This window comes from Phyllobates terribilis, unplaced genomic scaffold (assembly GCF_046119375.1).
Source record: "Phyllobates terribilis strain yellow unplaced genomic scaffold, ASM4611937v1 Scaffold_5__5_contigs__length_657084704, whole genome shotgun sequence".
Classification (NCBI taxonomy): domain Eukaryota; kingdom Metazoa; phylum Chordata; class Amphibia; order Anura; family Dendrobatidae; genus Phyllobates; species Phyllobates terribilis.
Genome location: NW_027362765.1, coordinates 519,874,789 through 519,900,908, shown reverse-complemented (window position 1 = coordinate 519,900,908; position 26,120 = coordinate 519,874,789). Strand labels below are relative to the sequence as shown.

At 40.6% G+C, this 26,120-nt stretch overlaps 1 protein-coding gene across 2 annotated transcripts in view; it reads left to right on the top strand.

The window, feature by feature from the left end:
- The window catches only part of TM9SF3 (transmembrane 9 superfamily member 3), a 46,367-nt gene extending 27,372 nt beyond the window's left edge, over nucleotides 1-18,995 (top strand). Inside the window, exons 5-16 of one of the 2 annotated variants that reach the window (XM_073685712.1) lie at nucleotides 982-1,059; nucleotides 1,410-1,444; nucleotides 1,478-1,541; nucleotides 3,523-3,689; nucleotides 5,299-5,393; nucleotides 6,147-6,277; nucleotides 9,241-9,380; nucleotides 10,439-10,507; nucleotides 11,471-11,617; nucleotides 14,040-14,123; nucleotides 14,942-15,018; nucleotides 17,013-18,995. In XM_073685712.1, coding sequence (XP_073541813.1) covers nucleotides 982-1,059; nucleotides 1,410-1,444; nucleotides 1,478-1,541; nucleotides 3,523-3,689; nucleotides 5,299-5,393; nucleotides 6,147-6,277; nucleotides 9,241-9,380; nucleotides 10,439-10,507; nucleotides 11,471-11,617; nucleotides 14,040-14,123; nucleotides 14,942-15,018; nucleotides 17,013-17,080 — 1,155 coding nt within the window. In that variant the 3' untranslated portion in view covers nucleotides 17,081-18,995. Of the gene's footprint in view, nucleotides 1-981; nucleotides 1,060-1,409; nucleotides 1,542-3,522; nucleotides 3,690-5,298; nucleotides 5,394-6,146; nucleotides 6,278-9,240; nucleotides 9,381-10,438; nucleotides 10,508-11,470; nucleotides 11,618-14,039; nucleotides 14,124-14,941; nucleotides 15,019-17,012 lie in introns of both variants that reach the window. The other variant, XM_073685711.1, reaches the window with a different exon arrangement.
- Nucleotides 18,996-26,120: the final 7,125 nt, after the last annotated feature.

Sequence of the window (26,120 nt, the reverse complement as noted above, 5' to 3'; positions counted from 1 at the left end):
AAGTGATAAATTTACTGTAGCACAGATTCATCTCAGCTAAAAGTCTAGACCCTTAGATCAGGAATAGGACAGACATTTATAAGACATTTCATAACTTTCCCAAATTCTTATGAAAAAATATTCCCCACAAACTGCATTGAACTACTGTGCCCAATTTATTATAGATTTTAGGAGTCAGTCAGTCCATTTTATACAGATTCCACCTCTGACTCCACAGCCCTGGTACTTTTGGTGTCGGGCTGAAATCACCGCTCCCCGCCGCTGATACTCCCCTCATCCAGGACCTCCGCTCACTGCATCTCCTGTCATGACTCCCAGCCCGGCAGCTTCTGTCCCTGCTCGGCTCGCACTGAGGGGGAAAGTGTAGCCCACAAGCATATGATGAGGGATTCACAAAAGTGATGCCGATCTCCTCCCACAGCTGTGACCTGGACTGCCCAGGCGTGCCCACAGGTCACAGCAAGAGTCAGCCACAATGCAGGAGACGTAGTCAGACAGCGACTGCAGACTCCTATGTACAGGGGCTGCCATATTTGAGGTATGTAAGTGTCGTTACACACAAGCAAATGGCAGCCCCCCCAGCGGTTGAATTAAAAAAATATATATATATATACATTTAAACAGTGAATTTTAAGTTTGTATTAAAAATAATTGATCATATAATCAATAATTATTAATACAGAAATACAGTATAAATCACGTCACCTTCCATTTAGGTCTATAACTTGCCATTTGTTTCAACTATTTCTAAGTTCTTTTAGAAATTGTGACTAGTTTCCTATTCTTACACGGCTAGACATAAACATTCCTCTTTTTTTTTTTTTCTAGGATAGTCCTAGACTGCAGGAGAACCACATTTTATACATTTTCTAATAGTTTTTTTTTTTCTTTCAACACTTTATTTGAAATGTCAGTAACAAGTGCGATATAATCCTGTGTATGGGAATGCTCGGTTGATATTCCATGTCTCTTGTACTGTAGGTTAAGTGGAAAAAGTCTGATGTCCGGTTTGAAGATCGATTTGACAAGTACCTTGATCCCTCATTTTTCCAGCACAGAGTATGTATCTTACAGACGCACATTTGCAGCATTTTTCACCATAGAAAGCAATGCGTGTAAAGAACGTTACCATGGTTTCTTGCTGCTTTTTTGGTGAATGAAAGTAACTATTAAACGTGTACTGTAGACAATTGATACACATAATCTCCAGCAAAAAAGCAACGTGTGAACATATCCATATGTACGGTAGTTTCAATCTAAACCTGACAAATGTCCGTTTCACCTTCAGTATACCCTTTATGGCATTGGCCCTTTGGCATCAATCATTAACTGTAGGTGAAACTGTTTTTTACAATTGATAAATCTTAAGAATTGCCTATTCCTGATATTTAATGCTCCTTTTTTCCTAGATACACTGGTTTTCAATCTTCAATTCTTTCATGATGGTTATTTTCTTGGTGGGATTGGTGTCCATGATTCTTATGAGAACCTTGAGGAAAGATTACGCCCGATACAGCAAAGAAGAAGAGATGGATGACATGGTATGAGTGTTCACATACACTGCTATGGTAAAGAAGCCCTCCTATCTATGTTTTTGTATGAAATGTGTGTACATGCATATAATGTAATGAGTATATACTCGTCTACAGCTGCTCTCTCCGCTGTCCAGCGACGCTCTTTTCCTCTTCTGAGTGACGGCACCATAATTATGACTAGCCGGCTCGCTCTACGCTCCATGTGTGAGCCGGAAGTCTCTTCTACAGTGAAAGCCAATGGAGCCGTGTTCTGATGCTCCATAGGCTAACATTGTAAATCCTCTTCCGGGTCACGCAGAGCAGTGACGTCAATGAGAAGAGGAAAAGAAGGGCGCTGCACACCAGAGAGCAGCAGTAGGTGAGTATATTAATGCACTACATTACATGCTCATACACACCTTTAATAAATATATAGATGGGAGAGCTTCTGTAACATTGTCTTGCTGCACAATTGTCTGTTTAAATAAACTCTTCCTGCTAATTGATAGGTTTGTTGTAGATTCTGTCATGTTAGAAAATTAAATCCATGTGTGAAGGTCATGAGTCAACATGCAGAGTGGCTCCAAAGTGCAGATCTTTGATATGGGGTTAATCTGCAGTTTGTTAATGTTTTGAACCTTCCTGGACCTGCACTTTGAGCTCTGCTGCCGGAAGGAAATGAACTTTATACCCCCCAGCGTTTGGGATTCACTCACGGGGGTGGCGCCGGCGTGGGTTCTGTCTTCTCTCTTCTTTAACTGCGCCCCCAGCTCTAAGTGACAGCAGCTCAGCATTAGGGTCGGCTGTCAGTTAGTGCTGGGGGCAGGGGGGGGTGGTTATAGCCACCGCTCTCCATACACAGAGCAGTGACAGAACCCGTGCCTGTTGCACACCCATGATCGAAACGTGAATGCTGCCAGGAGGAATAAAGTTCATTTTCTCCCTGGAGCAGCGGGGATCTTAGTTCGGACACCACAGTGTCAGAATGCTATCAACCTACAATTAACCCTATAGCTGCTGGTTAATAAAAAAAAAAATTCACATGACAGGTTGCCTTTAACTCCTAACTGCATTCGCCGTACATGTACAGTGCATGTCGGAAGCATGTGTATGGAGTGGACTCCTGCAGCGAGCCTGCCTCAGTGATGGCTGTGTATTACAGCCAAAAGCTGATGCAAGCAATCGCGGTTGGAGCAGTGCTTCGCTCACGGTTGTTAAATGCCCATATCAATCTCTGGCAGCGGCATTTAACATGCGCCAATGTGTGTGCACGTCGTTTTCTCCGCCCATCATCGTGCCCATGACGTGATCGCGGGTCGGCGATGGGTTGTCATGACAGCAGGGGTTTTGCTGATGACTCTTGTGCCTGTCATTATGGGGTGCCTTTGAAATGCCGCCTGTGGTCAGGCTTCAAAGGGGACCGTGATTTCTGCTATATGCAGCGATGCGATCAAATCGCTGTTTATAGCACAAACGATCAGACAATCGCATTTTCAAGTCCCCTAAGGGGGCTAACAATAACAGTAAAAAATAAAATAATAAAATAAACTGGACATGTTTGGTATCGCCATAATTGTATTGATGAGCACAATCATATTCCATGGTCATTTTTACTATAAAATGTACACTGTAAAAACAATTCCCAAAAAACAATGTCAGAAATGCGTGGTAAAAAAAAAAATGGTGTCATTCAAAAGTACAACAAGCCCTTGTATGTCTGTGGAAAGAAGAATAAAAGTTATGGCTCTAAAAAGGGGAGGGAAAAACGGAAACGCAAAAGCGAAAATTGGCCGCAGCATGAAGGGGTTAAAGTATTTATGGGAAAAGTAAAATATGAGTGATGCCTTGGTGGAAAATGAACATCTTATGCCCATGGTGGTGAAATCTGCCATCTAGCAGAGCGGGTATAATCTGCAGGAGACCTATAGATTTCCATGTAGAAATGTCCTTTTGATGCTGTTTTACTCTAGAGTTTAAAAGGAATCTTCTTTTTTTTTTTCTTCTACAGGATAGGGATCTAGGAGACGAATATGGCTGGAAGCAGGTCCATGGAGATGTTTTCAGGCCGTCAAGCCACCCTCTGATGTTTTCATCACTCATTGGATCAGGATGTCAGATTTTCTCAGTGTCTCTCATTGTCATAATTGTGGCCATGATTGAGGACTTGTATACAGAGTGAGTATATAGATGCAGGCGTTGCCTACCCGCTTCGTGATCCTTTCACTTAACCATATTCAGGGTGTCTAGCACACTCATCCCACAAATGACATGTATTACCTATCCACCTGGGTCCCCTCACAACGACCAGAGGTTCGCAGTGCAATAAAGTGAGGACTTCTCTGAATTTGGAGTTCAAGTATGACCACTGCTGTCCTATTCAATGCCTGCGGGGCTGATGGGAACAGCAGTGGGTACAGTGATCAGATGTTCCCATGAGCCTCTTGTCGGTCATTGGCGCGGTAGAACGCAGGCTTGACCACGGCGCCATTCAAACTCCCACTAAGGACTTGTTCACATTTCAGTATTTGGTCAGTATTTTGCATCAGTGTTTGTATGCCAAAGCCAGAAGTGGAACTTTTAAAGAAATGCTATAGTTGAAAAACTTGCACCTGTTTTGTGCTTTCGAAACTCCTGATTTTGGCATACAAATACTGATGATAAAAAAAAAAAAAAGTGGTGTGAATAAAGTCTAACTGTACAGTAAATGGGAACCTCCAATCTAGGGATCAATCATTGATCACATTTCCTGTTGGGTTTTTTTGGACAACCCCATAAAGCAAACTCCATCTGAAGCCAGCTTCCTGTGTACTCCATTACAGATGTCCATGTCTCTTATCTGCTCTTGTTCTTGCTTCTTCTATGACTCAATCAACTCGGAGTCCACAAGGATGAATCTGTGTCTCATGTTGGCGCCGGAGCTTCCTGACTTTGGAGCTCTCACACAAGCTCTTTATACAAGAACGTATCCCAGTTACTGCAGATAATTAGACGGGTGCCTGTCACCCGGCTGTAATGAAGACACAGATCAGCCCCAGATTACTTATCTATTAGCTTATTCAGGAGAGTACCGAGTGTAGTTCAGTCACTGGCCTCCCAGCAGTATATTTGGGGCAGGGTTTCTGGGTTGTCCGCTCTTGTAATGCTCTACTGTGGCATCGTGTCATTGGTACCATAGCGCAGGTGAAATCTAAACCTCACACTATGCTGGATTACAGGAACAGTACAATATAATCAAAGCCCAGCGCTGAATAGACAGTCGGGTGGGGCGGCTAGAATGGAAAGTTGTCATCTTTAAAGAGGACATGCCACCAGGTGACGGTGTTCAATTATTGCTCTTATTTTACTCCTGCTGCTCCCCTGAGTATTGTGGGTTTTTTAAATCCGCCATACAGTTCCAGAGATATGCCCCTTTTTTATTTAGTTCTAATCTTATTGTCTTTACCGAGGAGCACGGCACACGGGGTGGTAATGCAGAGCAACTTTAATACACACCCCATTGGTAAAGACTATAAAAATTAGCACTAAATAAAAAAAGCCTCATCCCTGGGGCAGTATGGCATATAAAAGAAAAACATAGTGCTCAGGAGGGCAGCAGAAATGAAATAAAAGCAAAAGCTGGCCTTTTTTGACAGGTCCTCTTTAAGACTGCAAATTATATTGTCTGACATACCGAACAATGCAAATGATACGCTGTCAAACCCTGAGACTGCCTTACGTGAATTAATTAAAATTTATCTTTTTGTTATCTATATATATTTAATGTATATCCATCTATCATCTTTAGGAGGGGATCAATGCTGAGCACGGCTATATTTGTGTATGCTGCAACATCACCAGTCAATGGGTACTTTGGAGGCAGTCTCTACGCCCGGCAAGGAGGTAATGTGGTGGCATGATTTTAAATACACATATTTGTTAATGTCATTTCCAACTAATTGCATGAAAAATTGTAATTGTGGAAATAAATGCTGAATGTTAGTCTGCGTGGATTGCAATGTAAGTGCCTATCAAGGCATTAAAGCTCTTAAGGCATTCTTCCATGGATGTTTTTTACATCCTCTTGCACCATATAAAAGAGAAAACTATATTTCTCCAATGACGTTTAATACCATTATTAAGCAGTAGGGAATATGGACTTTAAATCATCTTAAATTTCAGCTTTATCTCCTGGTATTATAGTAACACTGCTGATCTGAATAAAAAAACCTCATCCAAAATCCACAGATCATTCACTACACAAGTACAAAGAGGCCTGGATGCCTTTCTTTAAAAAAAATAAATTACAGGCTATGGGCACTAAATTCTGTGTTTGGACGTTGATCCAGGGAACTATTAAGCATGTGCTCCATGAGGTCTTTGCTGTCCTCTGGATCAACATGTTAAGTCTATTAAGTTCCACCTATAACCTATGTCTACCTTCAACCTTAAAAAGCTTTGAAAACAAAAAAAGACTAAAAGAAATGCATCTTCTCCCTCCAGTCTTGGTGCATCTTTTGTTAACATTCTGCAATTCAGCGACCGTCTCAGATTTCTTCATTACCATCACCTGTAACTTTCTTACTACCTGAATGAATGAATGAATTGCAGCTTTCTTGTCTGTAACAATAAGACGGATTGTTCATTCTTTGTCAGGACGGAGGTGGATAAAGCAAATGTTCATTGGAGCTTTCCTGATACCTGCAATGGTTTGTGGGACTGCATTCTTCATCAACTTCATTGCCATCTATTACCATGCTTCTAGAGCAATCCCATTTGGAACAATGGTAAGTTACTAGGAGTTTTCCGAAGTCTTTCTATAATTTTTCAGAAAAACGCATTTTCTTTATTTTTTTTTCTTTTGAATTTGTAAACCAGGTTTTTGGTGGCATAAAAATGCTGCCACTTGTTACATTTAAGATCGGGTAGAAATATAACTTGCACCATGTGCATTGCCTTTTGTTTGTTTTTTTTAAACTCTGCAATCACTTGATATGGTGTTAAAAAAAAAAAAAAAAAAAATCTGTATTTTTCTATAGTGGACTTTAAATTTCCGCTGCGGATTATGATTGCGGAAAAATACGCAGCACTACCAATTATTTTGCAGAAGCACTGCGTTTTCTCCGCCATTGACTTGCATTGGACCGCATGGAATCCGCATCACTGGATCTGTACATGCTGATTACATGCGTTTCAATGTGCGGATGATACCCAGGTCTAGAGGAGAGGAGACTCTCCTCTGGACCCAGGTACTATAGTACCTGTAAACAAAAGAATAAAATAAATATATATTATACTTACCTTCTGATGGCCCCCGGTGTGCTTGTCCTGGCTTGCCGGCAGCTCGCGGTGGACTCAAGGACCTGCGCTGACGTCATTTAGTCATGTGACGGGTCACGCGACCGCTGACGTCTACAGGTCCTTTAGTGAACCGCGAGCTGCCGACAAGCCGAGACGCATCGGATAAAGACACCGGGGGCCATCAGAAGGTAAGTATATATTTTTTATTTACCATTCTTTTACGGTCACAGTATATAAATCCATGCCGTTTGCATGGATTTATATAGTGTGACCAAGTTGTCAAGCACTTTCCAAGTGATGCTAAAATCGCTTGGAAAGCGCTTGTCAACCCGCATGCAGAAATGCAAGTGAAGAACGCTTCACATCCGCATGTCCCTGGCAGGAAAAACGCATGTACAATCCGCATGTACAATCCGTATGTACAATCCGTATGTACAATCCGCATGCGTTTTTTCTGCCAGGGAGATGCAGAAACGCTCAGGAAAAAGTCGGGAGCATTTCTGCATCATGGGCACATAGCCTTACCGATGTCACCGGCTGTTAGGTTGGTTCCTTGTATTTGATGTGGGCTCAAGAAAGAAATAAAAATAAAATAAAAATACGCATGTATGGAATCTCCACATCTGCAGATCGGAGATGATCTGTTTACAGATCGGGTTACTTCATATTATACTTTGATAGAGAAAACCCTTGCGGATAAGGCATCAATATGAAAGTAGTGGACAACCCCTTTAAGGTGCAATAAAAACAATCTGTCACATAGCTCATCACTCAAAAATTGAAAATGTTCCGGGTCTCAGGGAATAACACAAGCAATTTATTTTATTATTTTTTTTATATGCATATTTGTGTTTTTTTAATTTTTCCCCCCTTCGACTACTTGCCAATCATGCATAGAATTATTTTTTTTATCGCCCTAATAATATGGACCTAGAGTCATATTCTCAGGTAATTTTTACCGTATAGTAAACACTCTATAAACTAAAAAAAAAAAAAATTGCACTTTTTTTTTTTTCTTCATTTTGCCACACTTGCAATTTTTTTCTTGCTTTCCAGTAAGTCACATGATGATAAATTAAATGGTATCGTTTAAAAGTACAACTTGACCTGCAAGAAACAAGCTCTCATACGGCTTTGTTGACAGAAAACTAAAACAGTTATGGCTCTTGGAAAAAGGCTAGGAAAAACGAGCCCAAAAAAAATATACGCAATGCCCCCTTTACATTTAAGCCCCAATTGTGCTGCATGTGTATTTGATATCTGCTCACTAACCACTAGATGGCCCCCTGAGCTCAGCCTGCTTATGTTTCAGCCATTAGGGGCGCTGTGCTTAGCTAGCAATATGTGCAGAATTAAGTCCTTATGACTTGGAAATGAGAAGTATTTTTTGTAATCACTTACTAGACCTGTCATTCCAGAAGCAGTGTTAGGACCAAGTTTAGAAAGTGATCAAAAGTTTCTTTGCTGATTCTACTGGAATTTAATTTCCTTGATAATACAATCAAGGATGGCCATTCATTGCAGTAAAGCTGCTAAGCTGACTTGTGATATGTGCTGAATGCCCCATTCCTTGCTTATTGCTGGTACAGTAATCTGATTCACAGATCAGGAATGCTCGCAGCACGGCAATCCCCTGCATTAAAGACTTGCTTTTTAGTTATGTGATTCCCTTTAATCCGGCTCTTCATTTACGTGCACAAGTTCGTGTTTGACCTAGAGCTCCACTCTTCATTTTGCATGTTAATTAGGGTTACCCAAGGATTTCTCTTTTCTAAGAAAAACATAACCTAAGCCTTATATCTTCCACGTCTGGATTTTGTCCAAAGTAATCGTACTCATGCACTTTGCTTACAAATGTAAACTCGCTCTGACTTGTAAGCTTCAATTAATATTCCATAAGTGTGGGGTATGAGCTGCAGCGTAGATTTACAGCCGCTGTCAAAATTCCCCGTAGTTCTCATTGCTTTAAGTGGCTGAATGTTGGGCACTTTTTTATGGGGCCAGGAAGTATACCAGAAGTGTTCGATGGGCTGAATGGTCAGGAAAGGAGCTACTTTGTGAATCTTTTCTGTTTTTAAGGGATTTTCCATACATATTTCTGACTGCAGCTCGGCAAGTTGACCGCCCTCTAAATCATTTACTGAAATGATCATTTACAATCTGAGAGAAAAGAATTAAAAAAAATATATCCTTATCCAATTCTAATTGACGAGTAAGAGTTTGACTATATATTCCCTTTAACACTATAAAGTGGTTGGAATTGGTTCTGAAAAACATTTAACTATGCGGCAATTCGGATGAATTGTAGGGAAAAAAAGACTCCTAACATTCTGGCTTCAATGGAAAACTATAGCTAGAAATCAGCAGGCATTCAGTATAGAAGACACTGCCTTTTATTATATTGCACCCTTTAGATAAGTGGACTTACTTCCCCTTGTTTTGCTCTTAGGTTGCTGTGTGCTGCATTTGTTTCTTTGTCATTCTTCCATTGAACTTGGTGGGCACGATCCTTGGTCGGAATTTGGCAGGTCAGCCAAACTTCCCCTGTCGTGTCAATGCTGTTCCCCGACCTATTCCAGAGAAGAAGTGGTGAGATGTTTTGTTATTATTTCTCTTTAGGAAGGTCATCCCACAGTAGTACTTACAATTCACTTGATATGCAGAATAGTCAAATCGGAAACTACTTATTTAATGCTAAATGTCTTTCTATTTAATGTAGTATTCTAATTGCTTTTCCAGTTTACTTTAATTATAAAGTTCGTACCGTTACCTCTCATTTTTTTACCAACTTCCTGTTAACATTTTGTTTTGAGAATCCCCAGTGCATGCTGGAATACTCAAATGAAACGTCATCAGGGGGCAGGTGCTGCTGTCCCTGCCACAGCCTCTGTGTCCACCCTGAAATAAAGGGTCATCGGTGGCATTGGTTTCAGGGACTGGAATAGTCCCAGCTCTACTGAAAATGTGTCAATTCTGACGTATGCTCAGTAGGATCTTGTTACTGCACAATATTCTTTTTAATGCACAGTGACAGTACGCTCCCATCACCGACTCTGATGAGACGTGATGAACCGGTAAGAGAGCGCACTGTTAGTGCATATTTGAAGGAGATTACCCTGCGTGCAGGGAAAACAGAGGCCAGCCTCACCTCCGAAATTGAAGTGACTATAAGAAATAGAAAGAATATTGCACATTAAAATTATCCTACTGAGCATACGTTGGAATTGAAAGCCGGCGCATGCTCAGTGACCTAGGTACTAACCCAGGGTGGTGCAGAGGCTGCAGCAGCCACCGTAGCATCTGATGTCTCATTTGAGTATCCCAGCATGCACTGGGGATTCTCAAGTGTCATCAAAGAAAAAGTAGGTAAAAAAAATAAGATAAAGCTGTTACAGTAGAAAGGGAAAAATAAGGAAGTTTTAATTAAAGTGCATTAGAAAAGCAATTTATTACATTAAATAGACATTTAGGATTTAATCCGTGTTAGTTTCGGATCACCCCTTTAATTGGTCGCTATATAGACAAGCATCAGTCATATTTTTGGATGTTTCACTCATAAGCTTTGATTTGATGCTAAAAATAATTTTCTACAAGTAACCTTGATGTTTCCATATGTAGAAAACCTAAAATGTTTGTGGTGTTCACAGGTTCATGGAGCCAGTGGTCATTGTATGCCTGGGGGGAATACTTCCATTTGGATCCATTTTTATAGAAATGTAAGTGCTATTAACCGTTTCATTAACCTTCAAACCTCTTGTGCTTTTTTGCCCACTGTTGTCAGAAGCCCCTTGGGCTAGTTAAGATTTCATCAGGACAATCAGATGACGAAATGCACACAGGTATTTGTATGAAGAAGTCCCATTATGTCAGAACCAGATGACTGCAGTACTGGGCAAACCATTCATTTTAGGGCCACCAAATCTGCTAGACAGTTGTCAAAGCTTTTACAAAGCCACCTTGTAGAATTTAATATCGTTATGTTTAACCCTGATTCCAATGATGTCACTTACTGGACTGCTTGCTGACATTTTTATATATTGCATATTTTTTATCAGGTGGAGTAGAAAGTGTTTTTTTTTTTCCCCCTACTATTTTATTTATTTTACACACAGAAGGGTTGTGTCTGGGTCTAGGTATCTGTTGGGATCCAGTAGCCTGACCTCACCAAACAGTGATGACACAACCAATAGCCAACTTAAACCAGGGATAATTCCTTTGATAAAATGACTTCATCAGCAGGAGATTCACTAGAGGACTAGTAAACTTGCTGCCGGGGAGTCCTCCATATTCATGAGCACAGTATAACCCCGCCCCCGCCTTTGATTGCCAGCTTTCCACCTATACACAATATACACAGAAATCTGCCAATCGATGGTGTGTGGGGTTATACACAGCATTCAGAGAACTGCTAAATCACAGCAGATAAAATCGTAATTGTATGAAAACTACAGCAAGGAGCTCAGTAAGTGACACATTGCTGGAATCAGAGTTTCTGCCTCTACATCATGCAGCTCTAATTAGGCAGCAAAAACCTGGTGACAGATTCCCTTTAAGTTATGTTTTTCAAGATTGTGCCACTGACACGTCAAACCAATGAAAAAATAAAAATGTTTTGATTTTTTTGTTTCTTTAGCTTCTTTTAAGTTAAATGTTGTGATACTTCTTTTTTTTCCTGGCAGGTATTTCATCTTTACTTCCTTCTGGGCATATAAAATCTACTATGTCTATGGTTTTATGATGTTAGTACTGGTCATTCTCTGCATTGTGACCGTGTGTGTAACGATTGTATGTACATACTTCCTACTAAACGCCGAAGACTATAGGTGGTAAGTCCTTTACCAAATATTTCTAAGTTTACATGTATGTGTTTTTGTCTTCTATGATGTTTTCCACTGTTCCTACTATGTTGGTGCACACTACTAGACTGCTGCATCTCTTGGAAGCAAAAGCGCTGCAGAAAGAAAACGCACGTTTTGCCGCTGATGCAGGGTTTTTGGTCTGATCATACCACATCTGTTAGGCAGGGGAGGAAGCAAGAGAGTATACAGACATTACAGTATGGGATCACAGCTGATTCTTTGAGGCAAAACATTGTTTAAGAACAGGCAGAGAAAAGTTTTACCTCACAGAAGGATTATATTATATAATATAAGCCCTTGTTGCTCCATCACCTCTGCTTTGGTTGCCCCATCCAATCTGCTTTCTTTCCTAAAGCTCATCATATGCTGTGTACCCACGTGACTGCTGCAGCCAATCGTTTGTTTCAGCAGCGATGCCTGTTTATGTAGCGCAGGACCATTTGAGGCCAGTGATTGGCTGCAGCAGTCACATGGGTAGCCTGCATGTCTTCAACTGGAGGGAAGTAAAATAAGAGACTACAGTAGTATCAGGGGTTTGATTTGATCTTTGCTTACACTGTGTTCCAAATTATTATGCAAATAATATTTTCTCAGATTTTCCCAAATTACCTATATGAATTGCAGTCATTGTAATTTTCCAGTGAAATAACTATTAGAGTACAATTGAAAGGTTTTTGTACAAACTGCCTATGATAACAGTATATTTAAAAAAAAAAACTCAAACTGCACTCAAAATGCATGTTCCAAATTATTATGCACAGCAGAGTTTTCAACCTTTTCATTTTAATAAAGAACAAAAAAATGGTCATTTTTGAAATTATAAGCATTAGCAGGTTATTACAAACTGAAATCAAACAGTTTTCAACTCAAAACTTTATTCTAGGTGATGTTACATTTGCACATAGGACCTCTTGTTCGAAAGGAGCTTCTGAACTCTCTCCTCCATTGAATTTGTCAGGTTTTGGATGGTTTCTGCTTCAATTGTTTTGCATGAGGACAGAATACCCTCCCAGAGCTGTTGCTTAGATGTGAACTGCCTCCCGCCATCATAGACACTCCTTTTGATGATGCTCCAGAGGTTCTCAATGGGGTTGAGGTCAGGGGAGCATGGGGGCCACACCATAAGTTTGTCCCCTTTTATGCCCATAGCAGCCAGAGATGCAGATGTGTTATGTGCAGCATGAGACGGGGCATTATCATGCATGAAATGATCTTGCTGCGGAATGCACGGTACTTCTTCTTGAACCATGGAAGGAAGTGCTGTTTGAGAAACTCAACATACATTATGGAGTTCATCTTTACCCCTTCAGGGATCCTAAAAGGGCCGACAATCTCTCTCCCCATGATTCCAGCCCAAAACATTACTCCACCTCCTCCTTGTTAGCGCTGTAGCCGTGTTTGCATGGGGTGTCCATCAACCAGCCATCCTCCACTCCATCCATCTGGACCATCGAGATCATTTCATGCATGATAATGCCCCGTCTCATGCTGCACATAACACATCTGCATCTCTGGCTGCTGTGGGCATAAAAGGGGACAAACTTATGGTGTGGCACCCATGCTCCCCTGACCTCAACCCCATTGAGAACCTCTGGAGCATCATCAAAAGGAGTGTCTATGATGGCGGGAGGCAGTTCACATCTAAGCAACATCTCTGGGAGGGTGTTCTGTCCTCATGCAAAACAATTGAAGCAGAAACCATCCAAAACCTGACAAATTCAATGGACGAGAGAGTTCAGAAGCTCCTTTCGAATAAGGGGTCCTATGTGCAAATGTAACATCACCTAGAATAAAGTTTTGAGTTGAAAACTGTTTGATTTCAGTTTGTAATAACCTGCTAATGCTTAGAATTTCAAAAATGACAATTTTTTTTGTTCTTTATTAAAATGAAAAGGTTGAAAACTCTTCTGTGCATAATTTGGAACATGCATTTTGAGTGCAGTTTGAGTGTTTTATTTTTTAAAAATATACTGTTATCATAGGCAGTTTGTACAAAAACCTTTCAATTGTACTCTTAATAGTTATTTGACTGGAAAATTACAATGACTGCAATTCATATAGGTAATTTGGGTAAATCTGAGAAAATATTTTTTGCATAATAATTTGGAATATAGTGTACATAATGCATTGATGATATAGCATAACATTTTTTATAATATTTTAGATTTACTTTTCCTACTGATTTATATGGCGCATTTTTTTGTTCCTCCCAAAAAGGTGTCAGATTTCAGAAAAGCACTAGCCTGCTTGGCGCTGTTTTTCTAGTTCTGGACAACTTTTAAAAGCTTTTGTATAATGCCATTAGTATTTAGGATACATTTCAGAGTTTTTGGTTACTGTATAGGTGGGCAGATGAACGGTTTTCATTATTTTTTTTTCCTTCTCCCAGGCAATGGACAAGTTTCCTTTCTGCCGCCTCCACTGCAATTTATGTTTACATGTATTCCTTTTACTATTACTTTTTCAAAACAAAGTAAGTAATATTTATTGTGCTTGGTTCCTTATTCTGTCAGATGTTTCTTAATAGCATAAAACCCCTATACTCCGATTGGAAGACTGATGGCTCTTTCAGATGTCCGTGAGCATCGGTCCGATGTTGGATCACATTGCACGTACTGACCGCGCGTCTCCTGAACCCAGCGTGACTGCTATGAAGCTGTCATGGTCTTGGTCGTAAGACGCACGGCCAGACCGTGTATTGCGATCAGAGATCGGACTGATTTATCACAGACGTCTGAAAGATCCCTTACTGCCTAAAGTGCTTAAATTAATCATATAGACTCTTGTTCTGGCCTGTTCAAGAATGGACTTGTGAGTAAAGGCAGCGGCCGAGTCCTCCCGCTCCATTTCTTACAGGTGTCAGTGGAGTTCTGTGATGAGGTATTAGACGGTGGATCTTTTTTATATGAATTCTGCCATCAGAAATTTTTTCTAACACTAGTGTGTTTTATCATGACCTTAGACTGCCGCTCCCCATAGTGCCTCATGATGCAAGCTATAGTCTGAAAGTAATGGCCCCATCCATTGCTATAACCGTCAGTCATTGCAGTAGTGACTAAAAGCAATGGGCACCATATAGTGGAAAAATGTCAAGGCTGTGTAGATATCCAGCTCTGACGTATTCGTAGCACTGTCATCCGTCCCCAGAGCTCACCATCTACATTTCCAGTTAATTAATTGAGAAGTTGTAAGACCATGTCAATTGTATACTTTTTTCAGAGTATATACATAGACATATTATCTTTATTCTGTACATAAATAACCATTTTTTTTTCATTACTTTCTCACTAGAATGTATGGATTATTTCAAACATCATTTTACTTTGGATATATGGCAGTATTTAGCACAGCTTTGGGAATTATGTGCGGTGAGTATTTAATGGTTTGTCAAACAAATGTCACTTGTATTTTCTTTTCTTTTTTTTTTTCTTTGATACAAATTCTACAGTCAATGTTTCCAGAATCCCGTCAGTGGAAGTCCACCCTGATGGAAGGGAAAGCCGATCAGCGGCCATGTGATAGTGCCACCTGAGCGCTGGGAGAGACAGCCGGGAGATTTTACATTTGATGATGGGCTTATAGATAAATGTGTACTTCTATCTTTTGGGACTGCAGCTGTTAAGAAGGGATTGACCAGTAGTCAACAACCCCTTTAAGATGTAAATATAGAACACAATGCAAATAAGTAATAGAGGGTTTATTTCAGAGTTAAACCTTTTGGTTTAACTTCCCTGATTTTAAAGCCATTGTGTGATTGGTGGTTGTTGTAAACATTTCGACCTTTTTTGTTAGGCATTTCCCACACTACTTCTTTTTTTTTTTTGGCTGTGGACATCTTTTGACATGGGAAAAATGTTTACATTATCTGGTTTCATTCATTTTAAACCCACTGATATGTAATTTTCAGCCTGATCCAAGTTTCACATTTTTGTTTTGTGGGACTGTCCCTCCCAGTAATATAGGCTGAATGTGAGGTTGCTGTCTTTATTATCTCATGTATCAGCACAGCTTCTATCCCGCACTTAATTAATTTTCAGGTTCTTTCCTCTTTTTCTATAGTCTGTTTTTTCTGACCTCACTGACATTATCCAGGCTTTTTTTTTTTTTTAACAACCCTTCTCTGCTGCTATCTGTAACAATGAAAGAAAGGAGGTGGGAGAGTAGAGAGCCATCAGTAAGGAAAAGGAGCTTTAACTGATTTGTCCGTTTTGCAGCGCACTTACCTTGATGATGGACTTGCATGGACTCTGCAGCAGCAAAATGGTAGACATTTTTGAATGAAAGTATTTAGAAAGTTACCTTTGTATTTGGAAACAAATGAACAATAGAAATTCTGTGCATTGTTGTACATAGCCTTTATTCCTTCTCGTGTGAGCGAATTTTCGTTCATTTTTTTCCCCCAAGAGCCATGACTTTATTTTTTTGTCAATATATCCATATGAGGGCTTGTATTTTGCAGGATTAGTTGTAGTTTTGAATGACCTTGGTCACTTTACCATATTATGGGCTTAAAAAAAAAAGTAGGATGAAATGATGGGGGAGAAAAATGCAATTCTGCCATTGACTTAACTGGATTCAGTTTTTGTGCGACAGGAGTCGACAGAGAAGGGCATCCTTGCCATAACAGTATATGGGCATTTTACAGACCTGTGCCTCAACATAATGCACCCCTGTGTCTGTGACCAAAGCTGCGGGCTGGAGGTGAAAGTGGCCACCGCTAGCGCTTAGGCCCCTGTGTCAAAGGTTGCACCGTTTGTGTGTCTACCCTTGATGTGCTGTAAAGATGACCTTGAATATGATTCTACAGATCGGCACAATTATCAGACCACCACATCTGTATAGGGTTTCTTGTGTTGTATATTAAGAAGTTAAACAAAAATAATCTCAGCATAACAGCAGAAAAAAAAAGTTTGTCACCATTTTCTGAGAATTCTATATTGCTTTGTTGCTGGAGTTGAGAGGGCATGCATTATATAGTTAAAATTATGACCTCCCAACCTGTGGCTTTATTTCATGTGAGTATGAAGATGGCAGTGACAGGGGTCCTTTTCAGTATGCCCATGGTATCCAGTCGGCACCCCGAGATCTTGTTGTGGGGGACTGATGGGCACCGAATGCGCAGGCACACAACGGAACCATTTAAATGCTAATGTCAAAAATTGATAATAGCATCTGAATGGTTAAACAGCAGCAATTGGAGATGGCTCAGGTTTGTCAGGTGCTGGCTGTGCAGTGCGCACGTACTTCTCACATTGGGGAGGGGTTTAGGAAGTGTTCTCTCCCCCGGTCAGTCTGTAGACAGCAATTACAGGGAGCTGCTATAGTTTCATTATCTGACACCGGATTTATTTTTCTCTTCTAGGAGCGATTGGTTACATGGGAACAAGTGCCTTTGTCCGGAAAATTTACACTAATGTGAAGATTGACTGACTGAGAGATCTGGCGGAAATAAGAACTGTGGATCAGTTACTTTTTTTTTTTCCTTCGGCTGGGGGTGAAACATGCACATTAGTGCCAGAAGAGATTGGGTTTTAACACCGGGTACTGTGTCGGTCTCCGTTCTGTGGATGGCTTAACATGACATCTATTTCATTGATCCTACTTTTCTTACAGACTGCTCTTTCCAACAAGTCACAGCAAATGCTTGGATTATATGCAGTAAGCAATTACTACAATACATGGCTAATCTCCCCCCAACCCCCCAAAAAATCCACAAGCTCCTAAAAGATGAATAGACTAGCTCTCTTCAGTGAAGAGGACTCGCGGTTTATTTAATGCATTTGTTCCATTCAATAAATAAGAGGGAATCTTGGCTGCTCCAACTAGTTGATTAGTAGTCTTCTTGGTACCTTCTAGACTGTCCAATATTGCTGTTCCAGGAAACTTCCTTTTCTCTCCTTTCTGTTGCCACTTTAGAGATGTATGTTGATATTTTGCCTGTGGGTGTCTTAATGGCTTTCTGTGTCCAATAACTTCCGCACCCCGGAAAAATAAAGAAATCTGCATGTAATAATCGGCTTCTCATGCACTTGGACCAATCTCCCACGTATTTATCTCTGAAAGAACACAAACTGCATTTTAAGAATCCATGTAAAGGACTGAAAGCAAATGTTCTCCGCCCTGCAGCTGACTGTAAATTGTAAAATCATTTAAAGAAATAGAATTTGTTTTTATGGCCATTTTGTGGTCTGCAGAAAGACATTTTAACTCCACTGTAGTCACCCCCCTCTCCTTCCAACCTTGATTTTGGTTTGTCGTCTGTCTTAACATAATGTTTTCTAATTTTTTTTTTTTTTATATTTTGTTGGGGGCTCAATGAAGGCTTTACTTTAAAATATGAAAGGGGAATTACATGTATATAACATTAAATAATGTAACTTAGGTTTAGATCCCAATTGTATTTGGATGTACAGGTTTATTACAGATTTTTTTTTTTCCTTTTTTTTTTCCTGAAGATTATTCTATGTACAAAAATCTGTGGCGTCAGGTGGCTTTTCACATCTTGCCTGCCATTGCATGAGACATTGGTTTTCCTTCATGACGTGTGTATGTTGGGTTTGTTTTTTGTTTTTTTCAGTTTTTTTTTTCTCTCTTTGAAGATCTTACACAGGAAAGATTTGTAATTTAGAACCTTTAATTTTTGTTAATGCCGTCTGGACACTTGTGTAACATCTGAAGCATTAGGGCTTTAGAGTGTTCAGAAAACTGAAATAAAATTTTCAGACAAAACCGTTCTGGATGAAATCCTTGTTTTAATTTTTTGGGGATGTCCTCTCGGCCTCGGAAAGCAGTGGATTGTATTGCATTCACACCTGCCCCGCGGTGGCCGTGTCTTACGGTACGGCACGCTCCCCGCGGTGGCCGTGTCTTACGGTACGGCACGCTCCCCGCGGTGGCCGTGCCTTACGGTACGGCACGCTCCCCGCGGTGGCCCTGCCTTGCGGTACGGCACGCTCCCCGCGGTGGCCCTGCCTTACGGTACGACACGCTCCCCGCGGTGGCCCTGCCTTACGGTACGGCACGCTCCCCGCGGTGGCCCTGCCTTACGGTACGGCACTTGATGTGACGGGGAATACGGCATTCTTACCACACTTTTATTTTAGAGATGTTTGCACTGATGATTTTGAAACCATAGCTTTGCTATATTTATTCTTTGTACTTCCTCACTCACTGTATAATAGGGGCAGGTCGGGAAATAAAGTGATATTAAAATAGTGAATTACAATTGTACTTCATGTGGAAACATTTGTAAAATGTAATTATTTTTATTTCTATCTCCTCTTTTTAATCATAAGCCAATTTGTGCTGGTTCCAATAAAGTTGATTAAGGGACATTGAACCTAAAGTCTTGCTGTGTCAGACTTAAAAGTGGTTTTATATCAATTTTAGCTTTGTGTAATGAAGTGATGCAGCTGGTTTCTGGTATACTTGCCGTTTCTCACAATGTTCATGATTTCTGGATTTAAGCAAGGAGTTTTTCATTCACTGAAGGCAGAAGCTGTAACCTGGTGCAGAGCTGAAGCGAAGAGCTTGCAGTAGTTTATCTAGTCCGCATAAACTTCTGTGTGATAAATTTATCAACAGCCCCGATGTTACTCCCGTCCTTGGTTTGCAATGCTTTCGTAGTGAATTGAAAGTGTAATTGGAAAGTTGCATAACTTTTCATGAAAGGGGTTATCTGGTGCTGAAGTGAGCGGTGCTGATGAGTTTTCAACAACAACATTTCTGCCAATCGTGAATATTTCTCAGCAGGTGTATGGGGTCATAACGTCATCAGCATCGCTCATTTCCAATACCAGAATGAGTGGTATCAAGTAGCCCCATTTAAAGGAGGGAACCTGTCACCATGTTTTACCCGTATAACCTACGGCCACCACCTTTCAGCCCTGTGTTACAGGACTCTGGAATGCTATATACAAGTCCAAGCCGCCATGAAAAACAAAAAAAGATCTTATACTCCCCTATGGTGCCCTCTGGTCCGTTGGGCATCGCTAGCCTCATCCGGTGCCTCCGCTCTTCTTGCGATGCCGTCCTCATTCTCTGCTTCATGTGGATGACATGTTCCAGGTCATCCACACAGTGTCCAGCATCGGGTTCCGGTGCAGGCGGGTGTACTTCTCTCTGCCCTCCTGAGGACAGAGCAAAATACTGTTCTGCGCATGTGCGGGGAAAGGCCAAAGCGCCCCTGCACAGGACTGCGATTTGGAACACTGTGTAGATGATGTAGGACACGTCATCCACACGAATCGGAGAAAAACGACGGCATCACAAGAAGAGAGGAGGCACCGGACCAAGACCAGCGACGCCCATCGAACCCGACCGCCCCGTAGGGGAGTATAATTGTTTTGCAGGACTACTTGGAGACTTGTACACAGCATTATAGTGCTGTAACACAGGGCTGAAAGGTGCTGGTCGTAGGGTGTGGGAATAACCTGGTGGCAGGTTTCCTTTAAAAGTGTGGTTAAGCATATATACATACTGTATATAGTGTTTGTATTGTAAACACAAATGAAAATGTACATTTATCTAACAGTAGGTAAAATACGGTATGCATAATTATACAATAAATATAGAAGAAAACTGACTGAGAAGGGCGCTTGAGCTGAGCGAAAAATAATGGTAAAAGAAACCTGCAATCGATGTCACATATGTGATGACCCTGCAGGAAATAGGAGGCAAGCCATGACGAACGATGTGGGCACCATAAAGTCACTAACTTTACTGTCATTAGAAGCCATCTATGCTAGCCATTTAAAGGGAACCTGTCAGCTTGGAACATTTTATTTACCTGCAGATAGTTAATTTACAGGTAAATAACATTACAATGCTGCTCAGTCGCCTTACTGAAAGTGCAGCTACCAGGAGAGCATGAACTCCTTTCCTCCCATCGGCTTTGTCATAGGGGCATGCACGGAGCTGTAAGTCTATCCTATGAGCTGCGGCTGTAAGCACGCCCTGGAACGTTTGATATCTCTGTACAGATGTGCTTCAGAGTAATTACAGCTGCCACTCACACTATACTGCACACCCCCATGACTGAAAGACAGCAGCTCCCTGGAGGAAATAAGTTTTCATCCCCGGGGAACCACATGTCTAGCAAGGCAGCCAGGCTGCATTGTAAAACTACTTATCTGCAAATTTACTACATCTGCAGGTAATTTAGCATTTCCAAGGTGACTGGTAGCCTTCAAAGAAATCTCTAATAGAAAATACTACTCACATTAAGGGATTACTGACCAGAGGTGTGAAAAAAAAAAAAAAAAATCTCTCCCTTAGGTATCAATTGCTGAATAACTGCATACATTATAGGGGGAGCTTTATGACATAAAAGTTGTGCTTTAAAGGGGTATTTTCGTCTCCAAGAAGCTATCCCAATATGTAGTAGGTGTAATAATAGCAAATACCTTCAATTAGAAATGTATAGTTTTTCTGATTCGCTATGTCTTTCTTCATATGCAGGACCTTAGGTATCCATGATTATGACCACAGATATTGACAGTTAGCTAGTTGCTAGTGGTCATAACCATGGATACCTAAGGTCCTGAAATGTCTACACATGAGGAAAGAGACATAGCGAATCAGAAAAACTATACTACATTTCTAACTGAAACTAAGGTATTTGCTAATATTATTACTACACCTAATACTTATTGGGGTACGATCTTGGAGATAGGAATACCCCTTTAATGCACCACCTTTAAATAAATGATCAAAGTCAGTTACTGCATGAAAATGATAGCGTCTGAAATGTAAAACTTGAATTTGGGATTAGGGGTTCTTACGCCACCGTGTAAATCGGACTAGTGCGGTCCTACTGACCCATGTTGTTCAATGAGGCAGGGCAGATGGCCATTTTTTTTATCGCTGACATCTGTCCAAAAAAAAAAATTGCTGCATGCTGCGAATTGACTCTGAAATTGTATGAGACTCACCCAGTTAAACCTATGGATGCTAGAAAAAAAATGGAAGTCAAAGTATGGCTTCCATACCCCTATGATGCTGTTAATTTGTCATTAGTTTTACATTCATGATGGAATTTGGCAGCATTGTGATTGTATGAAACTGAGAGCTTAGTTGATCCAAGTTTTGAGGTTCATTTGTACAAAATATAAAAACTTATTCCAGAGAAGGCCACGTTTTTCTTACCACGTAAATGAGCTGTTATGGTAGATTCTCAATGTTTGGTCCATAGATCTTAAGAGCTTATTTTAAATGAAAGGGGGCATTACCAGTGTCAGACATGTAACATACACAGGACAGTAAAACTGAACTATGTCTCCTTACAAACATGATAACAGTTTCAGCTCTCACAACTCTGCTGTATTGTAACAATGTTACAACCCTGTCTGCCTGTGAGGAGGAACCTGCAGATGTCAGGTATAATCTCACACACAGCTCTGCAAGGAGAGCAGAGAGCGGCCATTACTGGTATCGCCTTCATGTAAAATAATCCCTGGATGTAGATCAGGGTCCGGCCCATAGTCCAGAACAGCTCAGTTACTTATTCCAGAGAAATCTATGTTTTTCCTATAAGACACCAGATCGCAAATATCAAGGTATCATTTTGTTCAGCTTCCTATGATTTACATGCCCATATACACATTTTAGGAGGGATGATCCTACTGATATTCCCTTTTAAGGACTCCCAATCTCTATGAGCTAATTCAGTACAATATCACGTTAGCAAAAGGCTAGACCATATACCAAGTGTAGCTATGCATATGGCACATTAAAGGCCCATTTAGAAGAGTCCAAGATCTGTGAATGAAGGTTTGTAGGAACACTAGTTCCTGGTTTTCAGCCTATGTCAATATGCCCGTGATTACCCGATGAAAAAAAAAAAAAATCAAAACTATTCAGATCGTTTGACAACATAAAAATATCGCCAGCAAATAGCCCCATGTAAACAGCTGTGCTGCCAGCCACATGATGCTGTATGAGGTAACAATGCTCATATTAATAAATGTTCGATACTAGTCAGTTTTTATTGACTTGTCCAAACTCCATTAAAGGGACTGTCAGCACAGAATGACTGTTCAAACCAAGTACAGGCTCTCGCTGCGTCACGGCGGGGACCAATCATTTAAATGCACCTTACCACCTGCTCGTTTTCCCTCTTTTCACACTCCTCTTTGACAGATCTGGCTTCGAGTAAGAGGAGGGCGTAGATAGCTAGAAGCAGGTGCGAAGGTGTAGTTAAATGCTTGGCCCCGTCATCATGCACCAAATGCCTGTACTTTTCAAGCTTTTGAGACTACTCCTCAGGTCTCTTCATCAGGCATAGAATAACACAAGATTTTGAAGAGACCTGAGCAATCTTAAAAGCTTGCAATTTGTTACCAGCTTTTCAGTTAGCCATTAAACAGGATCAACCACTGAGGCATATGGAGGGCAAGATTGATTCAATCAAGTATCAGGAAATCCTAGCATAAAATTTCATGCCTTCTATGAGGAAGCTGAAACTTGGGCAACTTTGGACCTTCCAGTAGGATAATGATCCCAAGCATGCCTCAGAGTCCACTGGGGCTTTTCTTCAAAAGATTCTGGAGTTGCTGTCATAGTCACATGACTTGAGTCCATAGAAATTCTTGGGGATTTTAAGAAGTTTGTTGCAGAACACAAACCAAAGACTATTGCCCAAGAGGAATGGGCTAAGATTCTGCAAGAACGCTGCCAGAAGCTGGTACCTGGCTGTCCATCACATTTGTAGCAGGTAATAACAGCCAAATGTGCTCTACCAATTTATTAAAGACGCTTCTCATAATGGGGATGCATAATTCTGAGACTGTAGCAGTCATAAAATGTGGAACTTTGTGCTGAATGTGTTATATTAGTTGTGATGGAAGAGAAAGGGAGAAAAAAAGCGCGCTATGTGAAGGACCTGATGAGTAGGTGTGAGGGAAACAGCCAAAAGGCCACTCACCTGTTGGAGTTGTGCACCCCTGCACAACTCCGGTGTTAATGTGAGGATGGATGGAGCAGGCACGTCTCACCCCAGGGCACAGGTGGCTTGGCACACCACGTGCCGTGTGCTGCAGACCGCCGCTCATGCTCACCGCTTCCAGGTTCCAAAGTTGCGGACCACGTGACCGCCCACAGAGCACGTGACTCTGGATCAGATGTGCATCACCACAGGTCCTGAAAGTTAGGAGAGTGCAGCCCCTAACCGCAGGTCCTGAGTTTAAGCAACCGAAGGAGGATTTTATGGTAGGGGGGATTTAAGAGTGATTGACTAAAAGTTGCTCCTGCCGCTAACCCCCAAAGGGGGACTGAAAGTGGTCCTAATTAAATAAAATAAAAAAAACGGTCTATAGGGCACTAAAAGAATGAACACTAGAGGTAAAAGATTTAGGGCTAAAAAATAAATTTAATGAGCCCTTTCCACAACGCGTTTCGATAGTAAACCATCTGCCTCAGGTGGTACAAGGGTATGAGCACAAACATAAAATATATATAGACAAGGATTCACAGTGATTGGTTGATACTAATTAGTTAACCTGGGTCCAAACAAAGGAGACCCTTCATGTGCTGTGCGAAGTGTCCACGTTGGTTTCACATAAGCTACCTTCACATGAATACAAAGCATCAAAAACACATTGGATAAGGTAAGAATATGGCAATAAATGTTGGTAAACAGTTATTCAAAAATACATCTGTAGTGCCTACATCAATTTCATAGAAGTCACCTATACATAAATACAAAAAATCAAAACATATTAAGTGAGATATAAAATAAAGTAATATGTTAAAAAACAGTTATCCAAAAAGTGCAACATAATTTTTTTTTACTCCCAAGGGTTAATAGACAAGATTAAGCATATATTTTCAAAGAATATACATCACCAATGCAAAGTACACAAAAACATCACTGAATTATGATGCGATGGAAGAAAAAAGAAAAAACATTTAAAACATAGCAATTATAATTCTATTAGAAAGGAGAAGGAAATGACCTTAAGAGCTGGTTACATTTTCAAGGGCCAAATTCAGACCCTCAGGGGCCAACGTGCCCAACTTGAAGATCCAAAAACTTTCTTTATAAATCAAACTCACTAGTCGGTCGGGGACAGTATCAGGTATGTGGTCTATAATAGTAAGCCTCATATCTCCTGGATCTTTTTGATGAACAATGCTAAAATGTTTGGATACGCTGTGTAATTGAACCTATCTGAATGTTATGTCTAGGTTTATTTAGACGTGCGTGCATAGTTTGTATCATTCGACCCACGTACTGGAGGTTGCAAGTACACTCAAGTAAATAGATCACATGTGTCGACTGACAATTCGCGATGAAGACAGACTCAAAAATCCCCATAAACAAATTTGCATAACTGAGGGCGAACCTTGAGTCCGTCTTCATCGCGCAGTCCCCCCTGGCGGCCAACCATGTGGTGTTTTATCACCGCTTCATAGACTACTTATTTTTCCTGTGGAGGGGAACTAGCGAGAGTGCATTGAAATTCGTTGAGGAACTCAATGCCAATTCATGGGGTTTATCATTTACAGCAACCTTTCCTGAAACAGCCTTACAGTTTTTGGATCTTATGGTGCAGTTTAATCCAACGGGAAGATTGTTCGCATCAACTTTTTTTTAAACCTGTGGATGTCAACAGTTATTTAAGGTTCAATTGTGGACATCTCCCGAAATGGATCACCAATGTCCCTTATGGGCAATATTGGAGGGTCCGAAAAAACTGCACCAGAGATTCTGAATTTTTAGTGGAATCTAAAATATTAAAAAAACGATTTCTACAAAAAGGCTACACCAAAAAGTTATTGATGGATGCTTTCTCCTGAACTAAAACCCTTACACAGGATATGTGTCTTGATAGGATTGAGTCATTTCACCGATAAAAATAAGAGTAGAAATAAATTAGCCTCAGATTTGATTAGATGGAGCATGGTCACCACATTTAGTCAATCTAGGGTTACCATCCATAATATTTTGAATAAATTCTGGTTTATCTTGAAGGGTGACCCCATTTTGGGACCCTTTATACCTAACAAGCCGAGCATTATCTATAGGAAAAACAGAAATTTGCAAAACTTAATAGCACCAAGTAACACATCCTTGAAATCTAGAATACAACCCTCACAAGAGGGCGTCTGTTCGGGGTGTCTTCCATGTAATATGCCTAAATGTTTGTTGTAGAGACATTCAAAATAGTAATCAAAAGAATTTTTCATCATATACTACAGGAAAAAAATTCTCTATCAAACACTGTGAATTGTCAATCGACACATGTGATCTATTTACTTGAGTGTACTTGCAACCTCGAGTACGTGGGTCGAACGATACAAACTATGCACGCACGTCTAAATAAACATAGACATAACATTCGGATAGGTTATCAATTACACAGCGTATCCAAACAATTTAGCATTGTTCATCAAAAAGATCCAGGAGATATGAGGCTTACTATTATAGACCACTTACCTGACACTGTCCCCGACCGACTAGTGAGTTTGA